At 39.4% G+C, this 17935-nt stretch overlaps 1 protein-coding gene across 1 annotated transcript in view; it reads left to right on the top strand.

Annotated features, from left to right (window-relative positions):
- The window catches only part of LOC107143242 (protein mono-ADP-ribosyltransferase PARP14-like), a 49978-nt gene that overhangs the window by 21532 nt on the left and 10511 nt on the right, over positions 1-17935 (top strand). The window contains exons 7-14 of the mRNA XM_015486866.2: positions 4212-4448; positions 5567-5788; positions 8500-8575; positions 10873-11022; positions 11337-11399; positions 11697-11864; positions 16187-16393; positions 16476-17075. Of these exons, the coding sequence (XP_015342352.1) occupies positions 4212-4448; positions 5567-5788; positions 8500-8575; positions 10873-11022; positions 11337-11399; positions 11697-11864; positions 16187-16393; positions 16476-17075 (1723 nt within the window). The remainder of the gene's footprint in view (positions 1-4211; positions 4449-5566; positions 5789-8499; positions 8576-10872; positions 11023-11336; positions 11400-11696; positions 11865-16186; positions 16394-16475; positions 17076-17935) is intronic.

The raw sequence follows: 17935 nt of genomic DNA, 5'->3' as shown, positions 1-17935 counted from the left end.
AAAGTATCCAGCGTGGCCATGGTTTGTCTTTGATGGCAGTCTGGCCTGACTACACAGAAAAGGTGACCACTTGAATGTGCTCCACAGTGGTGGCTGTCAGCAAAACAATAATCTAAAATGTAAAAAACAGAAACACAAAAAAAACAGGAAAGCACCCTTTGAGGGAGAGTCAGGTCTTTCTATTTTGTATCAGTGGTATCATACATTTAGATGACTTTTGATTCATTTACATTGCTTTTACACTTTTCATAGTTTGGTAAAGCTAAGATTAGTTTCTTGTCAAATGTACTGATAGCAGATCCACAACAGTTAGAGCATGGGGGATGCAGAGGACAGAAATTTTGCTAATGGAGCCTAGCAAAGGTGAACTTGGGGCAAGAGTCTGACATCAGCAGACATGGGCACCCAATATCAGTTTGTTGATCCTGTGTAAGAAAGGAGGGGGTAAGTGGGCCTGAACAAGGTCCAGGTATCATGCAGGAACAATTCTTGAAGGTTGAGGGTTTGTGGGGGTGGAGGGGATAGGGGTCTAATATATATATATTTTCAAGCTATTTAATAATCTTTGCAACATAGGCACTAACTAATCAGAACAGCAGCCATCTGAAGCAGGATCTAGATGCCTCCTACTGTGCCAGGCTGTATTTCTTTAATTGGAGGGTGATGGGAGGGTGAGGGGAGTCCTGGGGAAGGAATTCCTGACAAGGAATGGAGGAGGTGGTGGAAGCACTGGGGGCAGGGCAGTACCTTTTTTTACTAAGCAATAGTTTCATTTCTTTGTGTTGTAATGGCCAGCATGGCTATGGGTGTATCTTCCAGTGAATATTAGCCCCAACCTTTTTCTGCAGGTTTCAGAGGGGTCTAGGAAAGCAGCCAAGGCTGACAGAGGGATTCATGTCCACCAGACAGCTCTGAGGTTTTTTGTGTCTCCACTTTTTAAAAAATATTTTTTCTTAGTTGTTGATAGATCTTTATTTTTTTATTTGTATGTGGTGTTGAGAATCAAACCTAGTGCCTCACACATGCCAGGCAAGTGCACTACTGCTGAGCCCAGTCCCAGCCCTGTGTCTCCACTTTTTAAAAGGCAAATTTATGGGGTTGGAGTTGTGGCTCAGTGGTAGAGGGCTCATCTCACATGTGTGAGGCCCTGGGTTCAATCCTCAGCACCACATAAAAATAAATTTAAAAAAATATAAAATGTATATAAAAATATACTTAAAATTTTTTTTAAAAGGCAAATTTATACACACACACGCACACACACACACACACATGAAAATACCTAAAAAAAAAAACTAAAAGAATATACCTAAAAAAAAATACCTAGAAAATATCTAAAAAGAATATACCGAAAATAGGCATCACAATACAGTGAAAATTTTAACCAAGCCTGAATGTTTTGTTCAAAGACCAAGACCAAAGTCCTAAATTATCACCACTGGGTGTCACTTGTTCTCATTATCTTTAAATAACACATCGTTAGATATACTTTACATGAGATTAAATGAACTAGATTTAATAAATCCACCAAATGTTTTGCTTTGGATTTTTTTTTTACAAGAGAAAAATATCTCTAAGCTTCCATTCAAACAGGCTCCAATATAATATAATAAAAGGTGAGATACTAGGGCTAGGGCTATAGCTCAGTGCTAGAGCACTTGCCTAACATGTTTAAGGCCCTGGGTTCGGTCCTCAGCACCACATAAAAATAAATAGGTAGAATAAAGGTATTTAAAAAATGACACACTAAAACTGCTTTATCCTGAATATATTTACTGTTTTAGCATATTCCTATAGCTTATCTTGAGAAAAGTTGAAAATTATTTAATAGTCATGATCAGTCACCCTCTTTTTTAACTTTTTAAAAAACTTTTATTCTTAAGTTTTAGATGGACACAGTATCCTTATTTTACATTTATGTGGTGCTGAGGATCAAACCCAGTGCCTCGTGCATGCTAGGCGAGTGCTCTACTGAGCCACAACCCCAGCCCCCCTCTTTTTTAACTTTAAAAAAAATTTTAAGTTGTAGATGGACACAATACCTTTGTTTTATTTTTCTATTTTTATGTGGGCTGAAGATCGAGCCCAGTGCCTCACACATGCTAGGCATGCACTTTACTGCTGAGCTGTAACCGTCATCCTCTTTTTTGTTTAAACAGCTTTATTGAGATAATTCATGTACCATACCCATTCAAAGTGTACAAGTCAATAGTCTTTATTATATTCACAGAGGTATGCAATTATAACCAGAATCTAATTTTGGAACATTCTTATCACTCCAAAAAGAAACCTTGTGTCCCTAGGGAGCCCTTCCCATTCCATCAATTCATTCAGTCCACTCTCTAGCTGTAGGCAACTACTAATTTACATTCTGTTTCTAGAGATTCGATGACTCTGAAAATTTCATATAAATGGAAACATAATCTGTGGTTTTCAGTGACTGACTTCTTTCACTGAGCAGAATGTTTTCAAGGGTTTTTCCCTGTAGTAGCATGCATTAGTACTTCATTCCTTTTGTGGCTGAATAATATTCCATTGTATGGATATGTATTTGGTTTATCCATTCATCCCTGGGTGAACATTTGGATTCTTTCTACTATTTTATGTGTCATGTTCTTATGGACACTTATTTACAAATTTTTGTATGGATAATTTTTTTCCTTTTGTGTTCATACCTAGGAGTGGAATGACTGGGTCACATAGCAATTCCATGTTTGACTTTGAGGAACTACTAGATTATTTCCCAAAGTGGTTGTACCATTTTATATTCCTATCAGCAGGGTTGAGAATTCCAGTTTCTCCACATCTTTGCTAACCCATGCTATATCATTTTTATTGTAGCCATTGGTGAATATAAAATAGTATCTTACTGTGGTTTAGATTTACATTTCCTTAATGACTAATGATTTTCAACTTTTTCTTATGTGCTTTTTGGTCATTTGTATATCTCTTTGAAGAAATGTTTAGATCTTTTGCCCACTTTTAAATTGGGTTGCTTTTTTATTATTGAATTTTAAGTATTCTTTATATATTTTGGATACAGGTCCCTTATCAGATGTTTGATTTGCAAATATGTCTTCTTTTCTGTTAACCAGGTTTTCTCTGTTAAAATTATTACTTTAAAAAATTTTTGCTTTAGTTTACAATAGTGTACTGTAAGATATTATATTTCTGCTTATTATAAGCTTAAGTAATAATTATAAGAATCACAGATGTCAATTGCATGTTACTTTGTGCCAGGCATTTTGCTAAGTACTTGACATGCATTTTTCTCATTCAGTGCCATAAAGTAGCTTCTAGAATTAGATCATTCCCTTCACAGACGAGGGATCAAGGTTTAGAGGAGTTAAGTAATCCATTTAGTCTCACAGTTAGTGGTTGGTAGAAATAGGATTGGAATTTATTCAAGTTCTTGACTGTTTCTTATTTCAAAAATCAAAAGTAATTTTGTTGCCATTAAAAAAAAACCAAAAACGAAAAAAGCACAATGTTCTTTTGTCCATGGATCAGGAATGGGAATGAGCTCTGTTTCTTGCCACCGTCACACTGAGTATGAAGACATTCTTTCTCTCCCAGAGATGTGTGGCTTCTGCTGCCCCAGTAACTGCTGCATTACTTCTCCGTGACCCACAGGGAAGGACACCTTCCTTCTCTGTTTTCTTGGCCTCTCTAAAGTAGTCTGATGAATCAATCGGCTTGCACCAACGCTCAGGTGGAAAAGCTTCCATGGCGCTCACTGTCTGTCAGAGGGTCCAGGTGCTTGGATGGAGGTGGGCCTTCTTTGTCTAACTCAGTGTAATAGATGTCGTCTGGTTTACCCCGTTTTGCTGCAGAAGACCTCCATCAGGTCAAATGAATCTGCTCACAGCTCACAGTCCACTGTGAGTGAGTTCATGCTATTCCCTGTTGCTCTCTGCCCAGAGTGACTATTCCCATTTCCTAGGTCCCATGTCACCCATGGCATGTTCATCATCACTGAATACCCTTCAGTGAACTATGCATTTATATATTATTTTTTGACAGCTCTCTTTTGTCCTCGAGTGTTACTTAAATAACTATCTTAAAACACTGTGTTATGTTGGTATTTCAGTCTTCAAAACCTCAGCCATCTTAGTTGTCCCCCTTGTACTGAGCCCAGGGTTCGCACATACTTACCACTGATGAATGTCTTTTGTAAGAATTTGAAACGAATCTTTGGTTTTGTCTTTAAGACCGACGTTATTGTCAACTCCGTTCCCTCGAATCTTGGGCTCAATGCAGGGCCCCTTTCACAGGCCCTCTTAGAAAAAGCTGGGCCGAAACTCCAGGAGGAATTGAATGCAGTTGGACAAGGAGTAAGTGTCAATGTGGGCACAGTTCTCCAAACCAGTGGTTGCAATCTGCACTGCCACCATGTGCTTCACGTGGTGGCTCCGCACTGGAAAGGTGACAGCACATCTTCACGAAAGGTAGGGTCTGCTTTAAAATGTTCTGTGACACATTCGGCATTTATTTTTTTGGGATTGGCTAACTTGGCATAGCATAATCTTCTCTAATGCCATCCATTTCCCTGCAAATGCAAGTGGGGTAGGGAGGGAGAGCATGGGAGGAAAATTACCTCTAGATAGGGAATAGGGGTGGGAGGGAAAGGGGGGGAGAAGGGGAATAGCTAGGATGGTGGAAGGAGAGGGTCATCATTATACAAAATACATGTATGAAGATGTGAATTTGGTGTCAACATACCTTATATACAGAGATATGACAAATTGTGGTATAAAGGTGTATTAAGAATTGTATGCAAAAAAAATAAGAGAGCTCATGTATAATGGCATAATTTGGCATGAACATACTTATATAAGAGTTATGAAAAATCATGCTGTGAATGGATAATTATGAATGTAATGCACTCCATTATTGTCATGTATGTAAGAAATTAAAAAAAAATTTCTATGACACGGCTCTAGGAGAGGCACATTGTCCCTCTCCTCTCTGAGAGGACCCACTCTTTCCCTTGAGAGTGTCCCCTTTCCCTTTTACTATCCATTCAATCAACTCATTTCTATTAGTCTGAATATTTTTTTTTCCTATGACCAGGGTAGCCCCTTGGACTCTTCTTTCAGTGTGCTCTAAGGTAGACCCTGTCTGTTTCTTTTCTGTAATATTGTGACTTTCTGGTAGAAGGTTTTTTCATTATGGCCATTTCTTTCAGCCATAGCTGACTTGTTCTGGGAACTAGTTAGTAATACAAATTGATTATTATGCTCAGTAATTAGTGGGGGTCAGGAAAAGGTGACTGAAGATTATACTACTTTATGTGAGGTGAGGGCATGAGATGGAAGACGGTGAAGGATAAGACGAGTTGTTGCTTTTCTTCTTTCCTTCATGGTGAATTGAGTTTGAATTGTTGTAGAAGAGCTCTTAATTCTCATTTCCTTTTCCTCTTCTGTATTTTATCTTTCCTCTTCTGATTTCTCTTAACCTCAGTTGAAAGCAAAATGGAGTAGATAGAGATCACAGCCATAGGTGCTAAATTCTCGTCCTTTTGGTCTAACTCAAGATATATAAAGATGTGCTTTGTGCTTTTCAGATCATGGAAGACATCATCAGAGAGTGTTTGAAGATCACTGAGAAATTGTCCTTAAAATCAATTGCATTTCCAGCAATAGGAACAGGAAATTTGGGATTTCCTAAAACCGTATTTGCTGAACTGATCACTTCAGAAGTGCTCAAATTTAGTAGCAAAAATCAACTGAAAAAACTACAAAAAGTTTATTTTATGCTGCACCCAAGTGATCATGAAAATATTCAGGTACAGTCTTGGCTTATTCCTGATTATTTTGGCAATCTCTGTGTGGAGCATCATGTTCTCAAATGTCTTCTTGACCTAATAGGATGTTTCTTTAATGTGTCCCCCAAGAGGGAAAGTAAGAGAGTCATGTTGACTAGTTGTACATTGACAAGTGTCAAGAAAAATTACAGACATAGAAAAAAGTTTAACTACATATTCAGGAAAATTAGAAACACATGCAAAAGTAGATTAAAAAAAAAAAACGTCTAAGGAACTCCCTTAGGAACATCCATTATCAACCCGTGGCCAATATGTTTGATCTCTATCTACACTTATTTCCCCTTCTCTCATATTATTTCCCTTCTTCAAATATTTGAAGGAAATCCCAAAGCATAATTTTCCCCTAAACATTCATCAATTTATTTTATTTTTTTTTCTTTATTTTTTTTTAAGAAAGAGAGAGAGAGAGAGAGAGAGAGAGAGAGAGAGAATTTTAATATTTATTTTTTAGTTTTCGGCGGACACAACATCTTTGTTTGTATGTGGTGCTGAGGATCGAACCTGGGCCGCACGCACGCCAGGCGAGCGCGCTACCGCTTGAGCCACATCCCCAGCCCCTCATCAATTTATTTTAAATGAGGATTCTTTTTAAAAAAATAACATAACTACAATACTATTTCATACCTAAAATCAATTGACAATAATTCCTTTACTTGATCAGTTATAAAGACAGTGTTCAATTTTCCAACTATCTCATAAATGTTTTATTTGGTCTTCACAGCTTTGAATCAGAATCCAAATAAGGCTTACATATTGTAGTACAGTTGACATACTCCTTAAGACTCCTTAAGAAACCTATAGGATTCCTTTCATGGACATAAAAATTTTAATAATATTATAAAAATATAGTTTTTACATTTTTACATAGTTTTAACATGGTTAAATGTCAGGATGGGACACAAGTGCTTCCTGGATATGCAATGGACTGTAATGTGAAGGGTTGGTGAGAAAAAGTAAGCACCGCCCCATGTGAGCAGGAGAGAAATGCCAGCACCATCTTCAGTTATAGTCTGACAATCAGGTCACATTTACTAAATATCAGCTGTGAGACCCTGGCCTGGGTATGATGGGAGAACCAGAGACATTTAAGCCCTCATCCCTGCCCTCTGAGTCTTTATAATCTCGTAGCACAGATGACAATAAATGTTTGAGAAGTTACACGATTTTGCAAGAATTTAACAAGCAGATTGAAGCCAGGAAGCCAAGAGATGTACAAGGATAACAGGAGGATCTGAATTTTTAGGTCGTATTTTACTTTTTTTTTTAATCTGGACACTATCTGTAAGTTCTTTGGAAGCAAGCAAACAAATCTTAACCTCCATTTTAATCAGGCAGCTACGTCACCTGAGAAAAATAGGTGGTCCACTTGCTTGGCCTATATAATTACAGATACTTTTGCTCAGTACAAGAGTTTTTAATAATTTCCCTGTGACTTATATCATGTGAGGTGATGTGGGTCATGGAACAAGGTATGTAGCACATATTTTGCTGTCTATAAATCATACTTCCTCTGGGCACTAGGATCTATACACACAGAGCAAACTAAATTAGAACATGAAGTGTTGAGCATTATTGAAAGAATGACTGAGTGGAGAGATGGGAGAGTTTCATGACACAGACCTGAACCATCATATCTCACTATTTTCTAGCAATCCCAGCCTACATTTTTTCCCCTAAACACTCAGAGTACTCTCAAATGTTCTGTAACAAGCTTTAGTCCATACAGACACCATCAATGTCATTTGAAATGCTATTGATTCTACATACATTATTGTTCCATTTTGTCTCTCTCTTTTTTTTTTTTGATTGAATTCCATGGTACTTAACTAGTGGGCTGCATCCCTGGCCCTTTTTATTTTTTATTTTGAGACAGGGTCTCACTATGTTGCTTAGGGCCTCACTAAGTTGGTGAGGCTGGCTTTGAATTTGTGATCCTCCAGATGTTCAAAAAAATGATGTGACCTAAAAATTGAAAAGACTTGATAAGCTAGAATGAAATTGCTGCTTGGAACAATTTGCTGGGACTGAGTGGCAGGTGTCTTCTAATTCTCCAAACTCAAATCAGTCCACTTCTACTGGGGTACTTTACCTGCCTGACTCCCGGAGGCTGGTGATTCTGAGACCTCACTAAGCAGTCTCTTCCCATCTCTCTCCCATTACTGTGTCAGACTTCAGCCAGGATTCTATCCCCACCCCCCCAATAAAAGTCTCTGTTGTTTATTTAACAAGGAGGAAGAAAGTGATGATTTTGCAAAGAAATGAAATTCACATATTCATCAACACTAGAATACATTCACTAGCTGAGGCTGGCTTTGAACTCACATCCTCCTGCCTCAGCCTTCTGAGTCACTGGGATTACAGGCATGTGTCACTGAGCCTAGCCTCCCATTGGATTTTAACTTATTTTTTCTCTATTATGAATAGCACTCTGATGAATATCCTTGTATTTTTATCTGTGTTCATATCTTTGTTAATTTTCATAGCACACATTTGTAGAAAGGGAATTATATGTATTATTTTCATAACTTTAAAAATCCATAAAGAAATAAATAATATTGTTCAACATTTTTTTTTCTAAATCTGTATATACACTTGCAAGATGAAAAACCCTGATAAATCAAACTCATTCATCAACTGGATGGTAATGGTCAAAACTGTGTTTGTATTTCCAGGCATTTTCAGATGAATTTGCCAGAAGGAAAAATGGAAATCTTAATGACAAAATCCCCAAGGCTGAAGATACAAAAGGTTCAGTAAAGCTTTTAAATTGACAAATGCTTTCTGGTTTCTAAGTAACTATCCAAGTGACTGGTAGAAGATGATAGTGATGATTTTTCTGGAAAAAAAAATTGAGTGATAAATAACATAATTATTTTCAGTACACCTAAATGTGCAAGATACTGGCCATGTTTATCTGATCTGGGGTAAAAGAGAAAAGAGGGCCACATTCTGTAATTCATATAGTGGGTATTTAAGTAGTGACAACACTACTACTTTCAGAGCATAATATAGCATGTATTTTCTAAAATAGACACGTTGAAAGACCATGTCAACCAAATGCTTCTCCTCTGTCAAATTTGCTGCTGCTGCTGTTTTTCAGTTTATCCTTTTTGAAGTTCATTGAGGTTCTTTTTTTTTTTTTTCTTTTTTTTGAAATGGGGTTTCAATGTGGTGCCTAAAGTGGCCTCTAACATTGCAGGTGTGCACCACTACGTCCAGCTTCACTTAGGCTTCTTGAGACTAAAAAAAATGTATTTTATCAAATTTGGGAATTTTGGGGGCATTATTTCTTCAAATATTTTTTTCTGCACTTTTCTGTTGCCTATTGATAGTCCAACCATGTGACCGCAAAACTTTTCAATCATGTCTCTCAGGTCTCTGAGTAGTTGTTCTTCTCCCTGCCAGTCCCCTCCCCCCACCCTGTGCTTTTTTCTCTCTTCTCTACAGATTGGATAATTTATAGTGATCTGCCTTCAAATTCACTGAATCTTTTCTCCATCAACTCTGCTATTGAATACATTCAGTGAAATTTTATTTCAGATAGTGTATTTTGGAGTTCAAAAATGTCCATTTGGTCCTATTTTGTATGGTTTCTATTTTTCTGCAAAGAGGTCCTGTCCTTTCATTCATCCAAATCATTTCCATTCATTCAAATATGTTTACTCTGATCTCATGGATCATAGTTACAGCAGATGCTAATAATTCCAACATCTGGATCACTTTGGAATTGACATTTATTGTTTTTATCTTCAAAAGTTGGTCATTTTTTCTGGTTCTTTTTTTTTATAGTTGTAGATGGACAGAATGCCTTTATTTTATTTGTTAATTTTTATGTGGTGCTGAGGATTGAACCCAGTGCCTCACGCGAATCCCAGTGCCTCACACCTGCTAGGCAAGCATTCTGCCACTGAGCTACAAGCCCAGCCCTTTTCTGGTTCTTTGTAATGACAAGCAATTTTGGAATGTAAACTGGACCTTTGGAATATTATGTTATGAGACTTGGGTCCTATTGAAATCTGAAGAGTGGTGGTGGTTTTTCTTGTTTAATGGGCAGTCAGTCAAGTTCATTCTGCGAGTTCTGTCTCACCTTCTGAATGGGCAAGGTTCTAAGGTCAGTCAAAGTTAAAGACTTAGCTGGGCTGTCTTGGGCTTGCCCCACACCGGCAGCTCTGGGGGAGCTCAGGACTTATTCCAGTTCATGTATAGGATCAGGTGATCCTCTTCTCCAGTGTTCACCTTTCTATGATTCCCTTCCACTCTCTGGCTTGCGGAGCCCATTTTTGAGGTCATCTGGCCACAGGGACAGGGATCGCTCAGAGTTCGGTTTACCTGTTATGTTGCCTCACAGTTCTTCATCACCAGGGTTGCCCTTGGGCAAAGTGGAGAGAGAAAAGAAAAATGTTCCATACAAACATTGTGCCTTACCTATGTGAGTGTGTATGGACATTTTTTTTCAGAACACGGGGGACCCCTTTTCTCTAATTCTTTTGGCCACACTTTATAGAATGTCTCTCAGAGTTGTAGCTCTCTGCGGTGCCAATGTGCAGTTCTGCAACTGGGGTCACTTTGAGCAAGTACCCGGATTAAAACTGTGTGTGTGTGTCAGCACACACATGTGTAAAAACAGAGGATTCCCTCCCATAGCCTTCAGCCCACAAAGACCCTTTCCCCAATCCTTTGACTGCAAAGACAAGGATTGTGTGAGAGGATTTTGCTGCCCATTATACAGTTCTTTTTACTCTAGGGGAGAAAAAAAGAAACATTTAAAAATGAAACCAAATGTGAAAATCTCCCCTGTACAGATTGCTTCTACATGTTTTCACCCCCTTGCCTAGTCTGCCTGCTGTTTACTTTTTAGAGTTCTCAAGTGGTGGCTTTTTGTGTCTGTCCTAAGTTTTTCATTATAATTGTGAGAGACACAGATCCTTAGAAGGCTAAGTTCACCTTGGTCAAACCCAGAGCTATGTTTGTCCTATATTTTCTAATCTTTTTCGAGAAACAGTTCATGCTGACTTGGTTATTGACTCTACCTTTTTTCTTTGTAGGTTTCTATGGGACTATCTCCAGCCCTGATTTAGGAGTGCATGAAATGCAGATTGGCCCCATCCTCTTCCAGGTGGCCTCTGGAGATATTACCAAAGAGGCAGCAGATGTGATTGTAAATTCAACATCAAATACATTTAATCTCAAAGCAGGTACTTCACTAGTATGGTTTTCACTAGTGTAATTATTGACCTGATAGATCCTATGAAGGAAGGTTTCTATAGCCAAGCTGGTTTTGATAACTTTGGCTTATTGATATTAATTTTTTAAAAAATTATTTTGACAAGTGTTCTTATAATTGGCAACAGTTATTTTATGAGTTTTTCTTCCTCTTATGAGCAATACTTAGGTTATAGGATTTCTTTGAAAATGAGGAATGTGTTTAGATAATAAGCTGATCTTTCTGATCCAAATGCACTGTCATGATTTTATTCATATTTGTTACCATCTTGATTTTCTTGTGTAGGTGTCTCCAAAGCAATTCTAGAATGTGCAGGACAAAATGTGGAGGCGGAATGTGCTCTCATGGGTAAGGCAAAATGCTATCTTCTGGTCCCAAATTATGAGCAGAAGCCTGAATAGGGAAGGCTTTGAAGAGCTGAGGAATGTCTTGGGATTGGGAAGACAACACATTAGTCTTAAAAATCATACAGTTTACTAAAGAATTCAAATGGGTAGAATAGGAGAAGTAAAAATATAATCTCACAGTTAGAGAAATTAAGCCACAATTTCATCAAAGAGGGTTTCTTATTTTTGCTTACTAAACAAAGAGTAGCTTCAACATCTAATTTTGTATCTTTTTTTTTTCTTCATCCGTGTTTCCCAGCTCAACAAGGCAAAAACGAGTATATAATTACAGAAGGTGGATTACTGAGGTGCAAGAATATCATTCATGTTGTTGGTGGAAATGATATCAAGAAGTCAGTTTCCTGTGTTTTGCAAGAGTGTGAGAAACGGAATTACTCATCCATTTGCCTCCCAGCCATTGGGACAGGTGTGTAGCCGCTGGCTATTAATGCTGAATCCCACAGCGTCCAGTTTCCCTTAGGTCTGGTGCTGAGTGTGAATGTGGGTGATACACAATGAATCTGAGGGACAGCAGTGACAGTTAATCTAGGAGTGGACAGATTCCTCACCCCAAGGCAGTCACTTAGGGAATGAGCAAAGCCTGGGGGTGGTTAAAGAGGAAAGAATGAGCTGGGTGCCATGGCATGTGCTTATAGTTCAGGCTACTAGGGAGGCTGAGGCAGGAGGCTCACTTGAGCCCAGGAGTTTGTGGCCAGTGTGGGCAACTTAGACCCCATCTCAAAAAATAAATAAGAAAGATAGGAAGAAAGGAAGCAGGGAGGGAAGGAGGGAGGAAGAAAAGAAAGAGGAAAAAATGAAAAAATAAAAGAATTGAAGAGAATGTGGGATGTCAGAGAGAAAGGAAGGGAAAGAGAGGGAGAAGAAAAGGAGGTGAGTGGAAGGAAAGACTTTCCCTCAGGCTGTTTCATCAGCTCTCTCTTTATTCACTTCCCTGCGTATCCTCCATTGTTTCATTCTTAACTTCCTCTTCTGTCCCCTCCACGTGGACCACATCTGTGTAGCTGCTTCCATCTGGCTCATCTGACCTCTGGGTGAGCACCTGCAGCCCTCCACTCAGTGGTTGCCTGTGTCTGCTGGCCTTGAACCTCTGTACAGAAGCCTCTCGGTCAGCAGAACCCCTGGGTCAGAAACTCAATGCTACACCTTCCTTTTTCCAGCCAACTTATTTTGAGTTTCTTATTTTCCTCAACCTGTGCAATGACTGTGTGGTTCTTTATAGATAAGCATAGTGCTTTGGGTTTTTTATCATTAGTGAACTGAAGCCCTTCAAGCTCTTCCCCCCAGGAATCAGAGTCATGTTAGGAATTTCTGCTTGGTCTCCCTTAGAGAGCAGGCCAGGAGTGGCACCTACTCTCAGGCTGGACATCTCAGAGGATGGTGTCTGACGGGTCCCAATGAGCGAGCACTGAGCATTTCAGCATTCTGTTGCTGAAAATCTAAGTTTGAATGTTTTAACTGGTTCCAGGCTCTCCAAAAGTTTATTCTCAATAAGTTTAATCATCCTTGTCATTTTCTGGGCCTTCTTCTAAACTTTTGATCCATATCTTTCTTTCTGTAATTCTATGCCATTGCTCATAAAGTTCCTAAAAGGAATTTCATGTCCGCTTTACTACTTTTATTTCTAAAATTATAATTTATGATCCTTATATGTTTTTGTTCTCCAGTGATATCATCCATTCCTGGAAGATTAGCCAACATCTCATCAATCAATCAATCAATCAATCATCTATCTATCAGTCTTTGGCAAACACCCACTAATGGCTCTCCAGTCTCTGTCTTCATCTTTATTTCCCTGTGATATCTAATCTTGTGTTTCACCTTAAGTTACTTTGGGACAATAAAGCAGCAGCTCAGTTGTGGCACAGATCTTCCCTGGGTAGAGTTAAAAGAAGAAACAAGGAAAGGTGGACATTTTAGTATTGTGTAAATATATACACATATTGCAGTATTTCTTAGTTACTGCCAACCTGTTGTTTCTTCTGCTGACCTGGTCGCATTACTGGTCTGAACAAATAAATCAGGGTTGGCAGGTTCTTCTTGCTTGTTTTCTTTGGCTGTCTTCTTCACCACCTGAGCTGGTCTTTGGACCCCCAGATGGGAAGAGTTATGGTTGGGACCGTTAATGTCACCCCAAAAGCTCATGCCCCAAAAGCATTAGACAATGAAGGAATATTCGAAAGTGTAATGATTAGATTATTAGAGTTATAATCTCATTGCTGTATTAATCCACAAGATGGATTAATAATTTGAGTGAACTACTGGGTGCCAACTATAGGGAGGTTGAGGGTGATGGAGCAAGTTGGTCACTGGGTGTATGCCCCTGGACAACAGCTTGTCCCTGGCTCCTCTCTTTTCTCTCTCTGCTTCTTGCCAACCGTGAACTGAGCACTTTCCTCCACCACACCTTTCTCCCATAATGTTCTGCCTTATCTTGGTCCCAGAGCAGTGGAGTCAGCCAACTATGAACTGAACCTGTGAAACTGTAAGCCCCAAATAAACTTTTCCTCTGCTAAGTTTTTCTGATCAGGCCTTTTGACCACAGTGACTGGGAGCGTCCACCTTAGTGATGTTTATGAGTTGCCCTGTGACTGTGATCAAGACAGCTTCCTGCATAAGGGGAGGGAATGGCTGATCAAAAACACCTGAGAGTCAGTGCAAACTCCAAATTCCCATTCATTGTCTTCCCCCCTCAATCCTGCCTTCCCCCTTAAATCCCCAGGTATGTGAAAGCTTTACTTTCCATCTGGAATCCTTGAACTCCTTGTCACTCTTATGCTCATTAGATTGCTAATTAGTTTAAATATATATATGTGCCAGACACAGTCGATAGAAAGATGACCAAGAGTCCAGTCCACAGGAGCACCTAGCCTGGTGGTAAATGAGTTAGGTAAATGAACACCTGCAGTACAATGTGACCCATGATATGGTGAAGGTATGTGGGGGAAAAAGAGAGGAAGGGAACGGTCAAGGACAAACTCTGCTGGTCATAGTCCTCCTGACTTGGCTTCCTACATATCTCCTCGTTCCTATACCCTACCCTTCATTATGTCTTACTTAGTTCAGCACTTGTGTTTTGCCTAAACTCTTATATTAGTTTCCTACCTAGAGCTGGATTCCCCACTCCAGTGCCTCCTCTATGCCCTCCAGATTTATCTTTCTCAAAAATTGGTGTGCTTTCCTGTCCAGGCCAGGCTGAACATACCATTCCCCTGTGACATAGTTCTATCTGGCATAAGTTTTCCAAACTTCCCCCATTGTTTATTCCACATATCACACACATTCTCTGTGTCCTAATAAGTGGCTAGCTGAATATCTATCCTGTTATGGGACATGGTAGATGTTTATTGAGAGTGAATGAATGAATCTAAATTCTTCCAAGTACCACGTGAAAACCACAGCCTTTTATGGAGTTTCCTTCTGTCCCTGATCATTAGGGATAATCCAAATCGGCTCCTTGATCAGTCATACCAGGTTGGTGACATTTTTACATTGCCTAATATGTGACCTGGCCAGCTGACATTCATATGGACCACTTCCATAAGCTGAAAGGGACTTTTCATGATCTTACCTAGGCAGTGGCTTTCATGACTTGAGAAAAACAATCTGGAGCATGCTGAAAGCAGGAATGGATCTGATTACTGGGCTACCTTGAACTCTGGTGTTTCAAGGAGGAAAAAACACTTCTGTGTGTGGGAGAAAAGACTTCCTGGAGGCTTAGGATAACTTGTGTGCAAAGAATTATAGATTATGACTATTAGCTGACAGTTCTGGGTGTCATACAAAATTATCTTAGTTGAAATTGACTCCCCCAAAGAAAAAGAAAGGTGGGGACAGATCTTATGGAAATCAAAGGTAGATCAGTAGAGGAAAGCAACCAAGGAGTGGGGGAGGAGAGTGCTGGGGAATGATATTGGCCAAATTATATTGTTATATTGTGTGCATGTACAAATATATGACAACAAATGCCAGAATTATGTACAACTATAATGTACCAATAAGGCAACGTGGAAAAAAATTACACATTAAAAAATAAAATAAAATCAGGTCCCCCAAAATATCTGTGAAAATATGGACACATGCACAAAATCAAGTGATGACTGAGTAAAAAAGAACATTTTTCTCTCTAAAGAGCATGTTGTTTCAACATATATTAGCATCTTCTGCTTTTTGTGGATCCTTTGAATCCACTAGTGAACCAAAAAGAAAAGTTCTCAGGGACAGAACTTTGTACTCTGTAACAGGACACAGTGATCTGGGATCAGCAGAACAGGTCAGATAGAAATGTCAGAAACCAGAAGTTAGGTTTCAGGATCCCTGTTCCTTACTCGGTTGTTGGCTTCCTTGACATCCTGGGAGGAAAAACTCCCCATTGCATCCAGGATTTCAGAAGTGTTTGCAGATGTATTGTTAGAACAGTTCAACGTCGTGACCCATGATATGGTGAAGGTACGTGGGTGGCAAAAATTGGATGAACAGTTGGGGAGTGGGCATTTATTCTGTGAGATTTGTAATGCCTAATTTATTCCTGAGCTTTTTTTTTTTAATATTTATTTTTTAGATTTCGGCGGATACAACATCTTTGTTTGTATGTGGTGCTGAGGATCGAACCCGGGCCGCTCGCATGCCAGGCGAGCGCGCTACCGCTTGAGCCACATCCCCAGACCCTGAGCTTTTTTTTTTTTGGATTTTTTTTCCCTGCTAGTCATTTTTTGTTATTTGCTTTTCCAGGACAAGCCCAACAAAACCCAGATACGGTTGCTGAAGGCACAATGGATGCCATTGAAGACTTTGTCCAGAAAGGATCCGTCCAGTCTGTGAAAAAAGTGAAAGTTGTTATCCTTCTGCCCCAGATCCTGGATGTGTTTTATGCCACCATGAAAAAAAGAGAAGGATCTCAGGCTGCCCCTCAGCAGTCTATGATGTCTAAATTTGCCTGTGAGTTGTTCATTTCTACTTCATATGTAATTCCTAATATTGCCATCACATGAGAAATAGCTAATCTTCCTTTTCTCTTTAGCATTTTTGGGCTTTTCAAAGCAATCTCCCAAAAAACGGAATCCCTTGGTTTTGGAAAAGAAAACAGAATTGGTAGTTTTCCAGGTGTGTGGTGAAAATATAAACAATGTGGACAAAACTATCTCCTGGCTACAAGAACTGATTAAAAAGGAGCAGTGTTCTTACACTAGTGAAGATGAGTGTATCAAAAACTTTGATGAAAAGGAGTACCAGAAACTGAATGAGCTACAGAAGACTTTAAATATTACCATTTCCCTGAACCAGAAGAGACCTTTAATTGAGGTTTTGGGAATTAGCAGAGATGTGCTACAGGCTCGAAATGAAATTGAGGAAATGATCAAGAGCATTCGATTGGCCAAAGAAAAGGAAACCCGGGCGGATTGCATCAGTGACTTTATAGAATGGCAATATGATGACAATAACGTTTTTGTTCCTTTTGACAAAATGACCAGTCTGAAATTGGAGGATGCAAGGAGAGCAAAGAATAAGAACGTTGTTGTCAAAATTAATAATGAGAACTATACAGTGAATCTGAACACATACATTGCCACAGATCCACATGGACACAGTGTAACTATTCAGCGCCTCACAAAATCTGAAGGTGAGTTAGATTTTCATGCTTGTCATCTGTCATTTTAAACCTACTTTGGGCTTAACACTATTTGGATATGTATAAAATTTTCAAGTAGATAAAACTCCAGTAACCCTAATGGAATAAACTAAAAGACTTGGTCTCTGAGCTTAAAGAGTTTACTCTTTGGCCATGGACACACAGCATGGACATGACCCCACAGTCTGAGAATGCCCATCTTAATGATACCAATAGCCAAACCTTGCATTTGTTCCTGTCTCTAATTTATGAGCTTCCTCAGAGCCAGCTCTGCTGGGGAGGTAATGGCTGCATCAGCCACGGAAGGATAGAAAATAGGCCCAAAGAGAAAGTGGCTCAAGATTTTCTAGAGGGGGAAAAAACAGGACAGAATGGTCAGAGGGGGCCTCTCTGTGTCCCTGGTGACCCTGGGAGCATCCTAATTCTATTCCCAGAAGTCATCTCTGTCCTGAGCAGCAGTTTCCTTGACACACATCAGGAAGCCACCCACGGATCCTGAGCCATCCCCAAGAAGGGAATGCCTGTCCCATGTAAACCCCATCCCTGCCCTCGACACTTAAGTCGCCCAGTGGAAAGCAGTAACTTGGCTTCCCATACACTATGTTCATCTCTTGTGAGATGAGTATGAATGAATTCCAGAGATCCTGAGCCTGCTGGGGAAATGACGTGACCAATCATGTGTAGTAGTCAGGATAGGAGGGAGGTCTGCCACCACAACCTGCCAAATGGCAAAATGTACACCACACTGACCTCTTAAGGACATGGTGAAAAACAATGAGAAAATAGATGTGGAGTACACTGTGATGATGGCAAGGAAGGGTTCTGGCAAATTCTATGCATAAGCAAAAGAA

The sequence above is a fragment of the Marmota marmota genome, unplaced genomic scaffold (assembly GCF_001458135.2).
Source record: "Marmota marmota marmota unplaced genomic scaffold, marMar, whole genome shotgun sequence".
Classification (NCBI taxonomy): Eukaryota; Metazoa; Chordata; class Mammalia; order Rodentia; family Sciuridae; genus Marmota; species Marmota marmota.
Note: the sequence above shows the minus strand (reverse complement) of the source record. Positions and strands in the feature narration are given on the sequence as shown.